Below are 21,311 nucleotides of genomic sequence, written 5' to 3' on the forward strand. Positions count from 1 at the left end.
ACTGTTCGTTGTAACAGTAGGTAAGTGGCAATAGGGTATTCTAAGAAAAGAGAATTGTCTGAACTAGGAGTAGAACCAGGGATTTACCTTAGAAACAATTCTGCATTTCTTGTAGCTTGTATCACCTCTAAAATTGTTCAATGTTGTCTATCTCCTTCTAATGTGAACTCTTTAAAAAATCAAATGCCCTGTGTTTGTGAGCACAGAATAAGATATTTTCATTGAAATAAGGTAAATTTTTCCTTCTGTCACATTCCTAAAATACCTTTGTGAGGATAGCTAGCTTTTCCTAAGTCTAACTATTTATCCATTGCATTTCTGCCCTTAGGATACTAATTCATTTTTTTTTTAATTCAGATAGCAGCATTTTATGGCATGAACTGAGTGTTATCACTACTAGTGTACTTTGAGTAATTATACTCCCAAATTTCTTTATACAGTCATAAATAGAATTACTTGTTTTGCATCAGTAAAACCACATCAAGAATAAGGCACTTGACCTTGTTGATCCTCACAATCTTTATTTGAAAAAAGAGGAAGTCAGGCCACAAAAGCTATAAGCTTTTTTCCAGCCTTAGTATTGTGTGATTCTACATAAAATCAACAGTTTCTTTGATATTTTATTTAGAAAATATGTATCTGCAATGTGTCTTCAGAGTAAGTAATATTAAAATTATTTTCAAAGCTTTTATACTGTTCCAAATACTTCCAAAATAATTTATGTTATTCAGTTAATATTGGGACTTTTTTTTACATGTAAGATGTTGTAAGTTAGTTTAGCAAAACAAAGAATATTCTAAGACAAGGAAAGAATATGAGTATAACTTGGATTGTTTGGAGATTAATATAATAAGACAGTTATTATAAAAGTTAGGACATACACAGAACTGAAAAAAGACAGGAGCCAGTTTGTGGAAAATGATTGTATTAATAAGTATTCTTGTGGTTGCAAGTGCCAGAAAAATTCAACTCAACCAGAAAAGAGAATGTATTAACTGAAATAACTAAAATTCAGAAGCAGGCTAGCTTTAAGTATGGTTTATTTAATGGCTCACATTTTGTCCCCAAGAGCCTGACTAGACAATTTCTTCTCCATGGTGATTTTCTTTCCAGTTTTAGAGTGCTAGATGCTGGCAGCTTCAAGCTTATATCATTAGTGCACCCAGTCCGGAAGAAGAATGAGTCTGCTCCAGAATAGTCCTGGAACTGAATCCATTTGCCCTTGTTGGCTGACTTGGGTCATATGTCCATTCCCAGCTGTGACCGATGGGGATTAAATGCACTGCTGGATTAGCCGTGGTCATATGTTCCACCCCCAAATCCTGGTAGGAAAATGTTTCCCACCACACAAATGGGCAAAAGTGGGGAAGAGATGCTTCCTCAAAGCAGAGACAGTTCTTCCTGCCACTAGTAGAAGATACAGCTCTGAGTGGCAAACTATATTCCATGATTATGAATAAAAAGCTATGTTTTTGGATATTAGTAGGCAATAAGAAACCACTAAGATTTTTGAACTGGGAAGAAATATGATCAGTGCTCATCTTTATGAAATTGATCTGGCTGCAATGAATATGATTGCTTGGCATGGAGATGGGCAGAGGTGATAAAACTGGCTTTGAGATTAGTAACAGGTTTAAAGAGTCTGCTAAGATGGTGGTGGTAAGAGTAGTAAGGAGGAGTTAAAAGCAAGAGACATATTTGTTTGCAAATATTTTTTCACCAGGACTGAGAAAGTGTAGAAGGGACATTTAATATTAAAATCAATATTGGATTGCTGAAAGAACATTGTCATAAAGAAAAAAACAAATGTAAATTATTTTATTGTAATTTCTTAAATTGGTTTAATAGGAGGCCCAACTCTGAAGCCTCCAGCTTGTTTATTCATTTGGAAGAACATTGCTGCCATTTCCTAGTCACATGTACTTTTCTTCAATCATAATTCCCCCCTGACAGCCTGGGGTCTGCTGTGTGGGTTTCCAAAATTTTTTCCAAAATTCTTTCCAGATCTAATGCCCTGAACACCAGTTAATCCCATTCAATGTGTCAAAGACACAAAAAGAGCAAGTGGGCAAACTTTAACAAAATGTTCCTCCCTCTGATTGAACAATAAAAACCAATTAGTCATTTTAATTTGGGTCTACAGTTTTTTTGACTTTTGTTCTCTCCTACACCATGTTTGAGCAGTAGGGTTTGAATTGTACAGATTATAAAAGAATGGTTGAATCACCACCAAAAGACTATTATTAATGATTTTTTTAAATCCACAAGCATACTGACATCATCATTATTACTCAGCTTTTTAAAAGATTTAATAAATCCTGAATTTTCAATAGCCATTTAAAATGCAGGAGGATTCATTTATTAATAAAATTTAACTTGAGCAATACAAAATATATTTTGCTACCACTCAACTCTTTAATTTAATTATAATGATTAAAACTAAAAGCAATATTAGCACATTTCTTGCTGTAAGAAAGCTGAGTGTGCTCTGATTTTATGTCAAGTCCTCTGGCCACTCAGAATACAATGAAATTACCTTATAAATGGAAGGGAATATGCATTGTGCTTTTCTCTTGGTATAGATGTTGCTCATGTGCTATCATTGCAAAAGGCAAGAGCAGCTTTGCCACATATTTACATGAGTAAATAAACCACCTAGGCCATAGTTGGTGAATTTGATGGTGAATACAAAGCACTCGGGGATCTTGTTAAAATGTGGATTCTGATTCAATAGGTCATGGATGGGGCCTGAGAGTCAGCATTTCTAACCAGGAGACTGATGCTGCTGGTCAGTAGACCACTTTGAGTAAGAAGGGTCTTTAAATTTAAAATGAGAAATATTTTCAGGAGCTGGGACCTGGTATTAAATCATGTGCATTTTAGGTTGCAAAACAACAGTGTGAAAGGAATGAGATATGGATTATCTTTCTTTTCCTCAGATGCAATGTATGCCTTAACATTATGAATTATAAGTTTAGCTTGGCAATCATAGCCCAGCCACTTATAAGTCAGACTGTTGCTGATGGTGGTATTACTGCCAGTGAATTGTATACCTGTTTGCAGGTCTGGTTAGAAAAGATTCATAAGTAACCATTCCTTGCACAGTATATACAGAGACTATCTTCTTTTGCTTCCTACCATAGATATAATTGTTTGAGTTTGACATATATCACCAATTCATCTTCAAAGTTGTTTTTCCATGATTCCAATTATTACTATGAGAACTAGAAAATACTGTGAAAGGTCAAATAAAGCATTTAGATGTTTGGCATTAATATCCATTTTAATTCTGGTATCAGAGAAGCAGACACATAGCTGTTGCCACTTGCTTTTGTTCCAAAAGAACCACACCTTTTCCAAACTGCTGCATCTCTGATTTGTTTGCCTTATACCAATTTACCTTAATGATTCCCTGGGGAGAACAGAAATTACACAAAGAAATGCTTTCTCACCATTACTGAAGTCAGAGGATAGAGAAAGTTATGCACATTTTCTCCTTTCAAGATCTTTTAAAAACAACCTATTTGCAATTTTAAAAAAAGATGTCCACAAATATAATTATATTACGATTCAGCTTTTTGTTATGTGTATCATAAAATCCTTAGGGTTCACCAGAATACAGTTCACACCTGCTTTATCTTATGGATTTTCTATTGGTATATCTATTTGCACGTGAAAAGTTTCTTTTTACACCAAAACACCATATTACTTGAGCTTTAATGCTAGACCTGGATGGCAATTTTTGGTCTAGCCAGATGAGATGTATAAATTGCTAGATGGTTCTGTGAATCAAAAGTATCTCAAGATACTGACATTTGAATTAATAGTCAGCCAAGTGTTTTTGCCACAAAGCTTTTATTTATAGGCTTTGAAGAAAGTATTTGTGCTATAGGAAGGATTAAAGTTCAAAACTGAAGGGGAAATGTTGGACTAGAAGAGGTTAGATGTAAATTTTTAGATAGAGGAAATGAGAAGTTATAGAATCTCTGTAGAGGTTTTTTTGTTTGTTTGTGAAAAATCTAGATAAATTTATCTCTCTGGGATGCTAAAATGTACCTCTGTCCGGAAGTTGAACTATGGGTTCAATGAAGGTAGAGACCATGTTTGTTTTATTTATCAATGTATTTCAGCACTTGGCACAGCACTCCCACGTACTAAGTTCTTAATAAATATGGATGAAGACAAGGGTATCTTCACAGATGCACTTAACGTTCCTGGTATTTTCTGAATGTAGGGAGCAACTAAATGAGTTACTCCAGTTTTTAAAAAATGATATATTGAGTTTTATCTTCAACTCTAGGTAGTTGCCATGCTGGTCCAAATGCTTTTATGGTTGATGGCTCCTTGAATCTGCCATTATATGATAAGCTTATAATGTATTGGAAAAGTTTGCCCCCCCCACTACTTTATAGAATTCTAGCACTTTCAAATCAAACAGTAGAATTTCTCCAAGATTTTTATACCAATATGCTAGTATTTTACATGAATATTTCCCCTCTTTTCTTTTTTTTCTTTTTTTTTTTGATGTCTGAATACATAATTGAATTATCTACTCTCCAGGTGATAGATTCGTTCCAGATATTGCTACTAGGACCAATGTTGTTGTGAGTTCTTTTCTACATACACATTCAAGGATACCTCAGTGGTGTCTACCAAGAAGTGGAATTAACAGCTTGGGAAATTTGGATGATTTCAATTTCACTGGTTATTGTCAAAATTTTTTTTGTTTGTTTGTTTTCTTGTTTTTTTTAATTTTATTATGTTATGTTAATCACCATACATTACATCATTAGTTTTTGATGTAGTATTCCATGATTCATCATTTGTGTATAACACCCAGTGCTCCATGCAGTATGTGCCCTCTTTAATACCCATCACCAGGCTAGACCATCCCCCACCCTCCTCCCCTCTAGAACCCTCAGTTTGTTTCTCAGAGTCCATAGTCTCTCATGGTTCGTCTCCCCCTCCAATTTCCCTGCCTTCATTTTCCCCTCTTTTAAATTTGTAGAGCTTGACCTCTCAAGAAATGATCGCCCATCTTTCCTGGACTGGAAAAAAAAGTCTATTTACATACTCATATATGGTGGTTTATAATTTATAATTCCCTTTGCATGCATTCAGTCCTTAGCAGGCTGACCAGATATTTGCCTTACTTCAAAAACGAGGAAATAGAGAATTAGTTTACTTGCTCAAAAGAGCAGTGAGGTAGTAAAACACAATTAGCCCTTCTGCCTGCTGACTCCTATTCCAGTGCTCTGTCCTATAAAGGTCAATGAAAGAAAAATGGGTGATACTTTACAGTTTATAGTTTCTATGAACATATCTCAATTTTCAGGATAAAAAATGAGTTTAGCACACAGGGTTTGGACATGGAAAAGCTGAAGTCTAAAGACGGCAAAGGAAAATTTCCAAGGTTAACTATTGGTGGAATCTAATAGGAATCCACATCTCCTGCCTTTACAAGTCTTATTCATTTTGTGGTTGATTGGTTGGTTGGCTGTTCAGTCAGTTGTTATAGGACCACAGATGTATTCAATTAGACTAATCATTGCTTTGATTCATTTCACCCTTTCCTCACTAGTCCATGCATAGTTCTGTTTTATTTAGTTATATAGCAATTCTTATAAGGTAATACATATCCTCGAGTCACCACCCAAGCTAATAGCTAAGACATTGACAATTAACCTTCATATAAAATGCCTCCCCATCCCTTCCTCCTGCCTCTCTTCACCAAGAATTACCAACATTCTGAATACTATATTCATTGTTCTACTGCTTTCCTTTTCATATAGTTATATACGATATATATTTATCTTCCTAGGGAGCTGACAAATTAACTTTTTGAAAGGTATATCATGCTATATGTACTGTTGGGGGGATTATATCATGCTGTATATAACTTGGAGGGCACGTTATTGTGTAATTGGAGATCTTATTACCAACAAAGCTGGGTAATCACAGTATACACCTATATGCCAGCACATGGTGTGTGTATGTGCATGTATATACATTTATAATATAAAGACTATCAAACTGTCCAGTCTCTTTGAAACATATCTAAATGCACTCTACCTATATATTATAAAGACCAATTCATTCAACAGATATTTTTAGAGTACCAACCATGTGGCAGGAGGTACTATATTATGCTGATACATCCGTGCAAAAACAGATACACTCCTCTCCCCAAATATCCCTGATTTCATGGAAATAACATTGCATATACAGAGACAGACAATAAATAAAATATGTAAAACATGTGATGTTAGATGATGTTAAGTGCTAGGGAGGAAAATCATGGAAGGCCTTAGGGACTGGGGTTTGGGATTTTAAATAGGGTGCTCAGCAATGAATTGAGGATGGAGTGAGTGGGGAGTCTTTATTCACGGAGTGACATGGAGGCAACTTGTGAGAGCTGAATCAGAACAGAAGTAAACTCTTCAGAAACCCCCACGCTCAGCCTATAATGTTTGTAGGATGACAGGCTCAGTCGGTATTGATGGCCCCTGGAGAGACAATGCATTTTCCTCCCACTTTTCTTGCATCTGACCAACGACTCTGCTGGAATCTCTGTGGTTGCCGCTGCCGCACCTGAACGCCTTGCGCGACCACCACTCGCGGGCACTTTGCCGCCGCGTGCGCGCACCGCCTTCGGGCCGCTCCCGGGCCCGCCGGGGACGCGCGCGCGTGCCCGGCCCCTCGGCCTCTCGGCAGGGACGCGGCCGGGAGGGCGGCGCGCGCCCCACTCGGCAGCTGCGGCGGCGGCTGGTGTGGGCGCTCACGTCAGGGTTGGGAGGAGGAGGGGGTTCGCGACGAAGATAGTGAGAGAGACATGAGGCAGCCCGGCAGGAAGCGAGAAAGAGTTCGGTGGAGGAGTGAGTTTTAGAGACGCCCGGTGAAGCAGGACCTGCGCCTGCGGGTGAGCGTGGCCGCCTGGGTTCCTCGTCTCCTCCGCTCTCTCTCCTGTGTCCGCTTTCAGCACCCCGAGCGGAGAACAGTTCCCGGCAGCCCGCAGAGCGGCCAGGGGGCCACCGTGGCCGGGCTGCCTGGAGCCTTCCACCGGGCTCAGGGGCACCGTCTAAAACACAGTGTGCACGCCGCCTTCTCCCCTCTGTTGGGTGTGCAAGTAAGCACGGGGGAAAGCATCCGGCGGCCTCAGGGAGCCTTGAAGAAGCCCAAGCAGAATGTACCAGGGACACATGCAGGTAAGACATTACCATCGAACAGGAAAGAAATCTTGGGGGCTAATTTAAAAGCAAGGTGGTTCACTAAGTTATTGTGGTCAAGCGCTGCCTTCACACAATTCAACAAGTGAAGTGGTGCAACATGACCATGACATTTCTGTCCGGTGCTATGGGTAAAACTAGACAGGTTTCTGAGGGTGGGAGAAGGAGCGGGGGGCGGGAGGGTGGAGACCTCAGAACTTCGATTGGGGAAGTTGGTTTTCTGTGCATTCCCTGAGCCTGTTTCTTTAAACAAGATCAAGGAATCCAGAGGAAACCTGGAGATGACTGTGTTTCCGTTGTAATCCTATTGATGCATGTATGTCAGCTGAAGGGCAAACAATAATTGGAAAGACAAAGGGTTTGTTTTTTTTTATCACCTGCAAAGGTTTCTTGACAGTTAGAACACTTTGCCACTTTTGTATTATTTTTTAAAGTGATAATTTTTTAAATGGTCTGTGCTGTATTTTCCCCCATCAGATAGTGGGACATTGTCACCTATCCCTACAGTCATAGGATGACTTGGGGGGATGAATTTCAAACATATGTCCAAGAGGCTCTAATGTTTTTCAGGGGAGGTGCTGCCTCTGGTTATTAATGCTCCTCTGAGCTAAGCCTCTGCTTCTCTCAGATGCACTCTACTCTCTTGGGAAAAATTATTTTAACCTTGACTCCAGTTCTTACTCACATGGTTGGTTCTTCCTTGAAAAGGCAGGTGTACACGTTGGGGGAAAAACCAAAATATTAACTCAGCTTCTTAAAGTATGAACTGAGCTTTTTTTTTTCCTGTTCCTTATTAAAAATGCTGTAGTCATCAGGTTTGATGTTTGGGCTTCCTTTCCATTCCAAAGATGGTCAAATACAGTCATCATATGTGGTGTCTTCACACTAGTGTGTAACATGTGTGAATATTGATGATGTTGCTTTTTTGTCATTGGAGCAATTGAAAATTGATAAATATGTTATTGCATTCATGACTTAATATTACCAAATAGTTTCTAAGACTGTGAGCAAATTCTTTTAGACTGTAATTTACTTTTATATAAGATGGTATTAATCAATTTCATAAGTTTTGTAAGATTTCTGAATCAGTACTATCAGAATTCCAAAAACATTTCCCATATTACTGACATCATCCTGTTTTGAAAATTGTTGATGGAATTCTATCACAGTTGATGGATAATAATTAGTCACTGAAGTATATTTCTAAATATACATAATAGATGTGATCTGCATGTTTCTTATTAAAACTACATTAGTTGGAAAGTTTAGCAACAAAGAAACATTCCAACAATGACCGATGAAAAAATTAAAGGATTATTCCTGGAGTTTTATGTTTCCATCTGCACCTAAGAATGATACTTACAATTTTATGTATTATCTATTTATGATCCCTAAACAGTTTCTTCACAGGAGTAAAATAGGAAGGTTTTGCTGAATAGATCAATCTTCAGAAAATTGCACTTTCACACAAAATTCATAATTGATTACTTGGGCAATTTACAAAAACTTTCCACGTTATTTTTATTTAAACATCTTTTTGTGAATGAAGAATTAAAACAACAGTCTGGTAAATTCAGGCCCCCCAAAACAATTTAACCCAATTTTCTGAATATTTCAAGGGAGGATGTTATTGAAACTTGAATCGATCATCTAGAACAATGTCTGAGGGTTTCATTTTACTTTGAAAGAATAGACAAAATGTGAGATTCTGGATATGCTCCCAACTTAATGTTTTTTGTTTGTGCACTGCTGTAACAGCAAATATGATGGTTTGCAGTAAAACTCACAAATCTTTGCTGCCAAGCTTAACTTGAAAACGTTACTAAATAAAGACTGTAATCAATATGCTTGCCAAAATTTCAGAGCACAATACTTTTTTTTTCCTATTTACTATTGACCATTAATGTTAAACATAAAACTTCTAAGGCTTTAATAGTTTAGTAGCTATTAAATGATGTGATCATCTCAGTGGGACTTCCCCTGCCTCAGAAATAATGCCTATTACAACCTGATTTATAATATAGTTATTTGCTTACATTTGAAAAGCCCAAGCTCTTTCCCAAAGAATAGAATTTAGCCTATAGATAAAATCTCTGTTGTGTTGATATGTTTAGGTTAAATAAAGAATCCTTCCTTATAAGAGATCACATCATCCTCCTGTGTGTACCTGTCTTTAATCACAAAGGAGAAGGTAAATAGCCCAAACATTCCAAAATATTTATTAAAAATCTGAATACATATTTGGTAAAATGGACCAGGAATGAGCAGATTTACTAACACTTCTGCCAACTTTGGAGTTCATTTGATACACTGGTGTTACTTGGCTGATACCTTAAAATGAAAATGAAACAAAATATTTGCAGTCATTTGCTATGCCTTCTAATTCTATTTTTTGTATCCAAGAGATTCTAAAATAAAATGTTTTGTAAATAGGCAGTCTGGAGTGGGGGAGGTGTTCACAAGAAGCCTTAAAAAATAGTCAAATTTAAAACTCCTGTAGGGCCTTTGTTTTTACAACTTAATGATTTTGTAAATAAAGTCTATTAAGTCTTTTACATCTAGCTAATTCATCCAATTTACCATAGAACCTGAATTCATTGTAGAAGCCACAGACTTTCAAAAACACACTCTGCTAGTTCATTTGAAAAGTTGACATCCATTACAGATAGATAGAACATATATTTCTTGGTTTCATAGTAAATGCCACAGGTATATTTCTTAGGAGCAGGGCCCTAGAGTTGTGCTGTTTTTCAATTGCCTTGCCACTTATTTCCAAGGGGAATTTATCACCCAAGCAACTGAATCAAATGTTGTTTCTTTAGTGACTTTTAGATTTACTTTTTTTTTTCCTTTTGACCAAGGGGGCCAATGGAGATTAAATATATTTTAGATTCAGTTCAGACCAAACTCTTTATTCCCATCAGATAACTTACAGTCTAATCCCTTTAATACCTCCATATGCTCTGTACTGCAATGCTTGTTTGTACATGTGAATTAACAATGCCAATTAGAACAAAATAATTACGTGTCTCTGAATATTTCCTTAGCCGAACTTTTTTTTCTGGGACAGTATAAATATAGAGCAGTGTAATTTCAGTTTTGAACTAAGATTTGTTTTTTATTTTTAATGAAGCATCCTCAATAATGTTTTTTGTTATAAAAGAAAATTATTTCAGGAGGCAATCAAACCAAAAATTTATGCGTCATTGTAACTGATCTTCATTATGGGCATTCAAAACCAGACTTTTTTGATTTACTTAAACTGGCTGAGGAAACATTCCATACCCTCTGGCTTCACAAGACATTAACTAAAGAAAATTTAAGTGACAAAAATTATAAGATTATTAACAGCTCTAAAAGTAGCCATTTTATTTGTCTTTCCCTAAAATTGTTTTGTGTTTGTCTTTATTTATGACTTTACTTAGCTTTTAAAAAAAATCTTCATGAAGGGGAACAGTTGAGTAATGTGAATTATGTTAATACATTAGATCTGGCCACTGGGGATTCATTTAGGTTCACTGGAAACAACAAGTATAAGAAGCCAATCCAAGATAAGATTATAAAATGTTGTTTCAACATCTGTAACAGTAGTTTGTCATAATTGAGACCCTAAAGCAAAACTGTAAAAAAAGTAATATTTGTCATGTGTATTTTCACTTCTCTGAAAGATCCATTTTCTCCTCCTTGATGGCACTATTTTCTATCCTGTCATTTCCTTTTTTCAACCTTTTGCTAACAAAGATATAATTAATACCAGTACACCACATATACACATACACACATCCTGCAGGGGTATCTGCATTTTCAGAGGAGACTCTTTGAAGATTAGTTTGGTAGAGGAGATGTTTTAAGGAGAATGTGGTAATGCTCCTGAGAGGCTGGGGTTGGTTGTTTTGGTCAGGTGTAGCTGCTGCCTTCCCCTCTCCCCCCATCTCAAATGGCACCTGCCCTTTCTCCTCAAAGTCTTCCTATGAATGATAATCACATTAATACTCATTTACTGAATGAATTTATTGTCTGAAATGGTACTAACTAGAACTCTCCTGAAGGAAATTCATGTACAGTGGAGCTGGTGCTCAAAATTATGACACAAGCTCCTGCAAGATTTTGAAGTGCCTTCTGATATATTTACAAGCAAATCACGCTTGATATGAGAGCAATACTGAGCTCCTAACACTTAAAAATTTAACACTCATGGTATAATATTGCAGAATATTTGATTAACCTGAAAATATCATTCCCCAGTCATACTGGCCAATAGCTTATATAATATATTTACTGTAAGAAACACAATATGTTCTTCCTAGATTTTGTTTATGGTTTATAAGCATTCTTCCTAAACACATGTGTTTTAAAGAAAAATTCCAGCATATGAATGTTTTGAGTATAAGATATTTTTAAAGTAAAGATTAAGAAAAGGTTAGAACAGAACTTGTTAATTTTAAAATCCTGAATCTCTAGTATTACTACTGCCAACCTAGGAAACATTAAGATGTGATGTATCATTTAGTCAAAACATCTGGCAGTCTGCTGTTTTACACTTTTCACTGAGATCACATGTTGCCAACACAGGCATAAGCTAGAGCTGTTTAAAGGTTTTATATTCTAGAATTAACTTCTTGATGCACTTATAGAATAACTAGTGTGCATTTCCTGCACTAAAAGTGACGGTCAGCCCCCGCCTAATGTTTCCTTATTAAGAGACTTAAGTCCAATCTGAGTGTTGAGGGACATCTAAACATGATGTAACTTCAAATACACTGATAAAGGAAATGAGGTTGCCAAGTTTCCGAATATGCATCACCTTTTTATAATTCAGAATTTATTTACTATACAGCATGTAACCCATGTATCAGGGACCAAGACCACCAGAGTGCTATGAATTAGGGGTTACATTTCTGTTAATGACCTTCATCTCCACCTTCCCCACTTCCACCCCTCCTCACCTGTGCCATCCCTTTTACTAGGGAAACCCAATGGAAAACTTCTTTCCTCATTCCATTAAGAAAGATTTTTATATCTTATATGTTAGCATATCATACAGATTATATACAGGAAGATAGTTAATACCCTATTAGTTAAATATCCAGATCACTGCTGATTGTTCAGAGCTCAGAGTATAATACAACACACTGCCAATGTTGTCTTATTATGTCATTTTTGACTGATCTTTATTAGTACCAATGTACTACTTCTCCTATTAAAACTCCATTAGATAAATGACCATTATTATTCTTCATGTGAGATCTTACTAAACTGATCATTCCTGTGTATTTTTTTTAGACCATCACTGCTAGAAGTTGCACAGATGAAAAATAATGAACTCATTTAGATAGGAAGAGGCTACTTATCCACCATTTCATGCAAGAAAAACACATAGAACCCTTCCAGCAGCTCTGAAATAGGGTGAACCTGTGCCAGGTGGAAGAGTTTGCATTGAAAGTACATAAAGAACTCCCCAAAACTCCTGCTCATGTATATATACCTCTGAAAAAACAAATAAACAAACAAAAACAGAAAAACCCTACAAGTGGGAATTGGTGTAGTGCAAACTTTTTTCTTCCCAAATAGAATGCCATATGGTGACCTATAAGTCATGAAGATTCCAAGAGATGATTGGTGTTATGATGCCAGAAATCTACCTAAAGAGCCACAAAATTCCCACTCCTACATACCCTCTTAAAAATTATATAGTTTTTAAAGCAACTGGTATGGTATAGGAATTCAAACCATTTCATATGAGTAATGATTGAAGGAACTGAGGATGTTTAGCTTGGAAGTAAAGACTCAAAGAGACCACGATAACTCCATATAAATGTTTGAAGGGTTACTACATAGGAAGAGGCTACGATTGTTCTGTACATCCTTGAGGGTTAAAGCTGGTATGGCTTCAAGGTGAGATAAAAATTTCCTCAAGACAGTAACAAGAAGGCCCTGGATACATTAGCCAGTTCCCACTGAGTGAGATACCTATTTGGAGATGGATAAAGCCTAGAGTGAAGGGGGAGCTGAAGGTGGGCAGAGTCCCCGTGCACACACAGGCCTCTGTTCCTAGACCATCATGCCTTGTGGACAAAATCCAACAAAAAGCACCATGAGATGGTATGTTTGTTTGTGTGTGCATGTCTGTGTGTCCTACCAAAAATGGTTGTAGTCAACTGAAGTAATGATCTAAAATAAGCAAAATTCATAATGTCCTGGGAGAATGTTTCCTGGTTACCTAGAAATAGACAGGGTCATGCCAGTACCATCATGCAAAGCAATCAAAAAAGGTAAAAGGTCAGAAAATATGGAACCTCTTTAAGGAAATGAGAAACAGGAAAACATTTAAACATCATGAGATGAAGAAGCTGATAGAATTGCAAAACATCTTTTTACTTCCTTTCACATGGGTGTTAATTGTAACACGAATGCTTATACTGAATGGTATCCTTTGGTCATGTGGGGATGTAACATCTGATTGGGCAGGTGAAACATCTGGGAGCTTGCTGGAAATGCAGAATCTCAGGTCCCATCCCAGACCTACTGAATCAGAAACTGAATTTCTCAAGATACCCAGTGATTTATGTGTACATTAACATTTGAGAAGTAATGGTCTGAAAACATCTACATGGAGAACAAGGCCTAATCTATTGCACTGAGACCCTAGCAAAAAGCTTGATTCTTGGGTAGCTTTCAAGATCACAGAGACATGATGATGTCCCTGACAGAGGGGCTGGTAAAAGCAGCTATCACAATTATGTTTGAATACAGTTTCTTCCCTTATTTCCGTACCATAACCTCCACCCAGTTGGTTGTAGTTTTTCTGTCTGGAGAAAACACAAAAAACCTTTTATGTTCCACCTGAATAAAACAAACCTTCAAGTATTTAGAGAATTATCATGTCCTCATCCTATTAAATCTTTTCTTCTCCAAGATAAACAGCCCAGTTCACTCAATCATTTTTTTCATAATGACATTTTTGATGTTTTAATGCCTCCATGAAAGTATGGCCCTCTGAGCAAGACACACTGTTCAAGATGTGATCTCACCAATGCTAAGCACCGTGAGACTGTTTATCTCTTGGGAAAGACATCTATTCAGACAGCCTAAGACTGCTTTAGCATCTCTAGACTATAAGTTGTTCTCTAAATTGTGTTGATGTTTCTATTCTTTGAATAACTTGGGAGTTATCTCACAGTTGCTAATCTTTATACCAGAATAATCTTGGATCCAAATGTGCTCATTAGAATATTCTAAGTTAACAGTTCCTTATGTCTCCAACAAGTACACTAATGTTCAGTTTTGAGGTCATAGAATCCTGAGTTTGAAAGACTCTTGAAAGTGTTCTATTCAACCATCTCATTTCACAGATGAGGAAATTAAGGTTCAGAAAAGTAAGAGATTTGCTCAAAAAGTCCCATGTAGGTTAGTTAGCAGAACTAGCACTGGAATGAAGGCTGCCTTACCCCAGTGTGCTATTTCCATTACGCTATTATTCTTTATTTTGATGTTTATTACAAACAAAAATCTAAGTGAAAAGTAAACGTTATAATGATCTGCTAGATATTCCCAAATATCTAGGTGTTTGGCATTTAGTCACAAAAGTTGATATTTTCCTGCTTTTCGGTTTTAGTATAACGATTTGATATTTTATGTATTCAGTTTGATAGTCATTTGGCTGGCAGTGGAAGAAAGTCTGGTCTGTAAGTGTGTTTTAAAAATGGAATGAGGCACCATGAAAAGTTGTATTATTTATTTTCCTAAGAATATTCCTCACTGTCTCTCCTTGGACTGGCTAGATTAACCATTTGAGTGAGCTGGTTGGATAGGTTCTTGGAACTAGCTGCCTAAATATACAAGTAAATCAAACCCCAGGGTTCTTCACTGTAAGCAATGGGGACCAACTCTGTCTTATTTAAGTAGAAAGGGGATTTATTAAAAGTATATTTGGACAATTAATAGGCATAGGAGGAATGATGAAAATAGAAAAATCACCATTTTGCAGTTCATCATAGTAAAAATTGATTCAAGCAAAAATGACAAATGGATGCTAAATCCGAGGAAGGGGGCAGTTTGAGAAGAAACAGGATATTTACATAACGTCAAAATATCAACCATCTCAGGGTGTCTGGGTGGCTCAGTCAGTTGATTTCTCTTGATTTCAGCTCAGGTCATGACCTCAGGTGGTGAGATCAAGCCCCTCATCAGCCCTGCACTGAGCGTGGAGCCTACTTAGGATTCTCTCTCTCCCTCTCCCTGTGCTCCTCCCCACCCCTCACTTGCGTGCTCTCTCAAAATAAATAAAGAAAATATTTAAAAATATGTATAGCAACCATCTAAGTTATAAGAGAAAAAAATGACTTTTCAATGGAGAAACTGGACAACATCCTAATTAAGTTATCAAAATCAACATCACCTATACAGTAATCATCCGCCTGCCCATCTCTGGATATGAGGCCGTGAGAAGGAGGCAACATCACTCATGTAGTATTACTGCTGAGACTGCACAACTTAAATCTAATCATGAGAAAAATATTAGCCAAACCCCAAATGAGGGATATTCTATAAAGTAAACAGATTATGTTTTTAAAAGTGTCAATGTCATGAAAAACAAGGAAAAACTGAGATGTTTACACATTAAAAGAAGACTTAACAGGTATGACAACTAAATGCAATACATGTTCCCGGATTGGATCTTGGACTGGGAAAGAAAATTGTGATAGAGCAGACTTTTGGCATAATTGAAACTTGAATATAGACTGGAAATTAGATTAATATTAGTGTTATGTTTCCTGAATTTGATAACTAAACTATGGCTATGTAGGAGACTAGCCTTGTTTATAGGACAGTATGAAGGGGTAAAGGGGCATAGTGTATGTAACCTATTCTCAAGTGATTTGGAATAATGGAAATAATACTATGTATAATATAATTACATAGAGAGAGAGAGTGAGTGAGACAAGGAAGACAGAAACAGAGACAAAAAGAGAGAGAGGAAAATAACAGCAAAATGTTAAAAATTGGTAAATTTGGGGAAATTGGTAAATTATGGGAGTCCATTGTTCTATACATGCAATTTTTCTGTAGGCTAGGTATTTTTTTCAAAATAAAAAGTTTCTAAATTTTTTTTAAGTACAGTGGGGCACTCACAGATATCTCGAACTTGGCTTGGGATGGAGAGACTAGGCAGCAGGCAGGGCACAGCCTCAGTCAAACCTCAAACTAGGCTAGTACAGACCCAACTGGTATCTTCACAGAAAAGAAACATCAGAGCTTGCACCCCCTACACCCCAGACTTGAGACTGGTTCAGCTGCTCACCACTGCTGCCGCTGCCATGGAAAGCCCATGTTGGAGCTTCATCTGTTCCCCCACCCACTGCCAGGATGAATTCTCTACCATGCCTACTTCTGCATGCCCCCAAAGCCCAATTCAAAGTGGGGACAGGTGTGGCTGGTTGGTGGAGCTGAATCACACATCCATACCCTATTTGAAAGATAGTTTGGGAAAGTACATATCTGCTTACCACCAGGACTCCACAAATGGGCAATTTCCCAAATTCAGAGTTTAGATTTGGGAAAGTTAAAAAAAAAAGCCAATGCCCACTGTAATGTGTTATCGATATTGCTTAAAAGTAAAATAGACACCTCTCTAGACTTGACGAAAGTCCAGTCTGCCTTCAGGGCAAATAGTTAAAAGAAAATAATTTTCTTTAAGCCTGTATTTGGTACTGCCTGCTATTACATGCAGGCCTATAGGAGAATATAGTAAAGCTAGAGTATATTGGTTTATTAAATCATGCAGCAAAGAAGAGCAGAACAACCCCTCCATCATTCATCAAAGTCCATCTACTGCTCACTCCTATTCTTTTTTGAAAAATTGTAAAGAACTCTGTGAAGAATTTAGTAATTAATCAGGGAATTAAAATACATATCATCTACTTTAGTGATAAGAACATTTTTTTCCTCCGTATGCAAGAATTTAATGTGAAAAGCTGGACACATTGTTGTTTCATATTCATCCAAAGGATGATTATAATCAAAATGCCCTGTGCATTTGAGTCTTTAATACTGATATGCCATCTATTATATGTCTTTAGGAAGATATATGTAAGACAAAAAGAAAGTGTTCTTAAGCTTGAGGCAAGATTAAATTAAAATAGAAGCTTAGAGATAGAAAGGTCTTTGGAGTTCACATACCACAACTTTGTCATTTCACATTGAGGAAACTGAGGGCTAGATCTTGATAGAATTAATTGCCTCTCCTCAAAATGAAAACATAATATGCTGAAAGACTTCTGATGGCATGTATCGTACATCACTTCATAATCCTCACATTTGAAGAGGCTATAAAAACATATTGGCTAAGAGCTTGCGCTCCAGGATCAGATAGCCCAAGTTTCAGATCCTGGCTTCCCTACATATTATCTGTGTGATCTCACTCTAATAACGCACCCTTTCTAAACCTTACTTCCCTCACCTGTGACATAGAGACAAGAATGTGTTCATGCATTGTGATGACTTTGTAAGGATTATCTCTTTTGTTTTTATGGAACTAGCAAAATGTTTTATATACATTGTGTGTGGAAGAAGAGGTTTAGCCATAGCAGTGCCGGTTATAATTGGTTGTCTACAGTGATGGCAGATGCTTGATTTTCTTATTCTGTCACGGCTCTGCATTTTTTCCATTTCCCCATACCAAATTCTTGCCTTCTGTACACTGAATATACCCATTCTTTAATATTACATTTAAAGTTCATCTCCTCAGTGAGCGCTACTCTGTGCCCTCACCAGCATTCTCCCCTGTTCTCCCACACAGAATTAGGGATGTCCTCCTCAATGTTTTGTTAGTACCTTAAATGCATTTCTAATACCAATAATTAACATATAGCTTTAATTACTTATTTCTGTCAATCTCCCCAACTAATAAGCTCATCTGTGGCGGTGACTATATCCAATATGTCTTTGTGTCCCTGGAGACTACTAATGCTAGGTACATGCTATTAATGTAGTATTTACTGAATGAATGAATGAGTGAATGAATGGATGAATGAATGAATGAATGAGTGAGTGAATGAACGGATGAAAGAATTAATGAACAAAATACTGAGAAGAGTCCCTTTGCCCTGAATAAGGATTCCAAATGCAATTGGGATGGTCTTCTTGATTCTAAAACACACTATCCCAGAATCTGGTCTATTCCCATGAGTTTCAGAAGCAAATGCATATCAAGTAAAGTTTCCACATACTTGAAAGGGAATCAATTACTGGGAAACCTTATAAACCTTATAATTAGATTGCCACTGTAATTAACCAACACTCTGCTGTCAAAGCAGTCTACGCAGTTTAATGGGTTCAAACTCTTTAAAGCCTGAGGACACCCTGGAGCTACAGATTTAGAAATATAATAGACTCTCCTAATGGTTTCTAACTATATCTCTAAGTGGCCAAGGTCATTTGGAATTAGAATCCGTGCCTCTAAGGTTCTAGACACCACTTCACCACCTCAACTAGTTGTCAACAACGATTTTGATCATATTGTTAACACACACACACCCATGAGACATGCTGAGATGACAGAACATCAGAGTTAGAACTGCCCTAGGAGTCCATCCTTTGCTTACACCTAGTGTAAGGGTTGCTTACACCTCCAGAACTGACCTCCCCCAGTTACACACACACACACACACACACACAAACACACACACTATTCCAAGGATCAAAGGAAGTAGCTGCACTCACAATGGCCGTCCAGGAGACATGTTGATTTTGTAAGCCTGTCTGAATATGGAGATCTTCTTATTATGTCTCCCACAGTTACTCCCAAAATATGGGAGCCTGAGAGATGGAGGAGTAATTCTTCCTATAGGGTACAGGTTAAAAAGATTCAAGTATCACATGTCAAAGCTTTCTCTAATAGAGAGGAAATAACTATGCCAGTGATATCTGCCATTTCTGATCAGACTATAAAAGGAGATCTTCTCTGGGGTGCCAAATACATGGACTCTCCTTTTCCCTGGAGGTCACAATCCCACATCCAGGCACATAATTTAGCAAGTGAAGTTAGAGGGTTGGATTTCAGACCTGCCTTGTTCCCCCTCATCCAGATATCCTTGCACAACCAATATGTACAACCATATATATGACTCTGAAGGGAGTCTCCTCTACTAACATTCTAGTGTGTGTGTGTGTGTGTGTGTGTGTGTGTGTGTGTGTGTGAAGGTGTATGATGAAAGGTGAAGAAATGAGCTCCATTTTATCAAAGATAATTCAAACACAGATTGGATGGGAGTTTGCTAGAGTCTTTACGGAAAATGGTTGGCCTAGAGGATTACTGGCTTTCCCTCCAGCTCTAGGATTCTATTTTTATCATGTCCTTAATTAGTAATACAATATATCTCTGACTGTTTGGTCAGGGCAGATTTTCCCCAGTTCACTAATAACCATATCTTGGAAAATAAATTTAAAAAAGCTTTGCTAGTGTCAAGATACTTGTTATTTCTTACGAAGTTGAAGATCAACCTCCCCTAATTCTTCAAGGAATGTGCTGCTTGGGAGGATCTTGCTCTTCCCCTACCCCTGTTCTACAAATAACAAGAGATATTTTTCTACAAAGCTCTCCCCAGTATGCCAGAACTCTCAGCTATGATAGAATACTAATTGTCTCTGCTACAATAGTCACATTTTGTGAGAGCCTCATAAAAGTTAATCTTCAAAATTCTTTAGTGAGGTTGGCAAAGGATAGATACTTTATCTTCATCATGCTGATTGAGAGAATGCAGCTGACAGGGTTTGACTGCCTCACCCAAACTCCCACATCAAATCAGTTGGGGGACCAAAATCTGGGTCTTACGGTTTTTTTACTCTATTGCTTGAGCCCATGTAGCAAATTCAAGCCACGTCTCCACATCGGTACCTCACCTATTGCAAACTGACTCAACTAACAGGGCACAAAAAGGATTTTGCAAGTTTTCTGGAACATTGCATGGCCTTGGAAGGTAGAAATCTCTGATGCATTCTTCCTATCATTTACACAGGACAGGTGCTAACTCTATATAGCTTTATCAGTTCTCTGAACTCAGCATCTGGGCATGTTAACTTAGTACCTTGAGAGTACCCTTGTGTGCGATGTGGTGCACTCTGCTAATGGAGTACAGAGCATCTGTGAAACGTCTGTATTTTTGTGCAGAAAGCCTTCTTAAAATCAGAAATACCCAACAGGCCAGGAAAATAGTGAGTCTGTGGGATTAACTAGAGCTCAGAAGCCCAATGTTGCATGTGTAGAAGTAGAATCTTGGGTATGTATAAACTAAGCCAAAATATCCTCCCAAAAAAATCTGTCACTTACCTAAATAATTTACTTTTATGTGTTATTTTATACTTTGCTATTATAAGAAGTTTCAAAAATAATATGGTGGTGAACCAAATGTTTTATGTTTTACTCTAATGCTTTGACCTCTATTAAACCCACCTTTTAAATACCTGACTTTAGTACTGAGAAATTAGTCACTGTTTATTTGGGGGAGGTCTCTTAATTTCTTCTGCTCTTAGTGATCCATTTTTTCAGGGAAAGAGCAAATACCAACTTTGTTGGAAGAGAACTTCTAAATGGCCAGATCAAGATAATGTGGAGGAAATATGCATAGATCTTATTGATCTCAACTGGTATTAAAATATCTGCTTAAAATGGAGCCACTCATCCCTGATTTCTTAAAATTGATTTTGAACTTTCCATTACTTCAAGAGGAGAAGGTCAAGAATTAACATTATAAAACTCAGAATGTGATAGTATTGATCAACTAACTCAATGTAAAATTGAAAGTACCAAAATAAAAGTCATGTGTTCTTTCATAGTTGATTTCAGGAATCAACTCCCAACACATTCAAATGATTATGTCACAGAATCAGTGGTTTCAGAATGAATGATAAGAGAATTTAAATGTTCTGTGTTATATCAAGGAAGCTAATTAATGTTCTGTTTTAAGAGTTAAAGTATAGTCTTCTGTATCTAGTTTGTCAAAAATTATTATTTTACCTGAGGCTTGTACTTCACATAATTCTGCTATTTTACTTATTTTTTAAAAATAATTCTGCCATTTTAAATAA

The 21,311-nt window shown here is 37.1% G+C and overlaps 1 protein-coding gene across 4 annotated transcripts in view; it reads left to right on the plus strand.

The window, feature by feature from the left end:
• Positions 1-6,747: 6,747 nt before the first annotated feature.
• PEX5L (peroxisomal biogenesis factor 5 like) overlaps positions 6,748-21,311 on the plus strand; it is a 224,194-nt gene continuing 209,630 nt past the window's right edge. For 3 of the 4 annotated variants that reach the window (XM_073896831.1, XM_025878264.2, XM_073896838.1), the window contains exon 1: positions 6,749-7,205. In XM_073896831.1, the coding sequence (XP_073752932.1) occupies positions 7,185-7,205 (21 nt within the window). In that variant the 5' untranslated portion in view covers positions 6,749-7,184. Of the gene's footprint in view, positions 7,206-21,311 lie in introns of all 4 variants that reach the window. The other variant, XM_073896836.1, reaches the window with a different exon arrangement.

This window comes from Callorhinus ursinus, unplaced genomic scaffold (genome assembly GCF_003265705.2).
Source record: "Callorhinus ursinus isolate GAN/ISIS: 27379988/994484 unplaced genomic scaffold, GSC_fseal_2.0 scaffold1, whole genome shotgun sequence".
In the NCBI taxonomy this organism is placed as follows: Eukaryota; Metazoa; Chordata; class Mammalia; order Carnivora; family Otariidae; genus Callorhinus; species Callorhinus ursinus.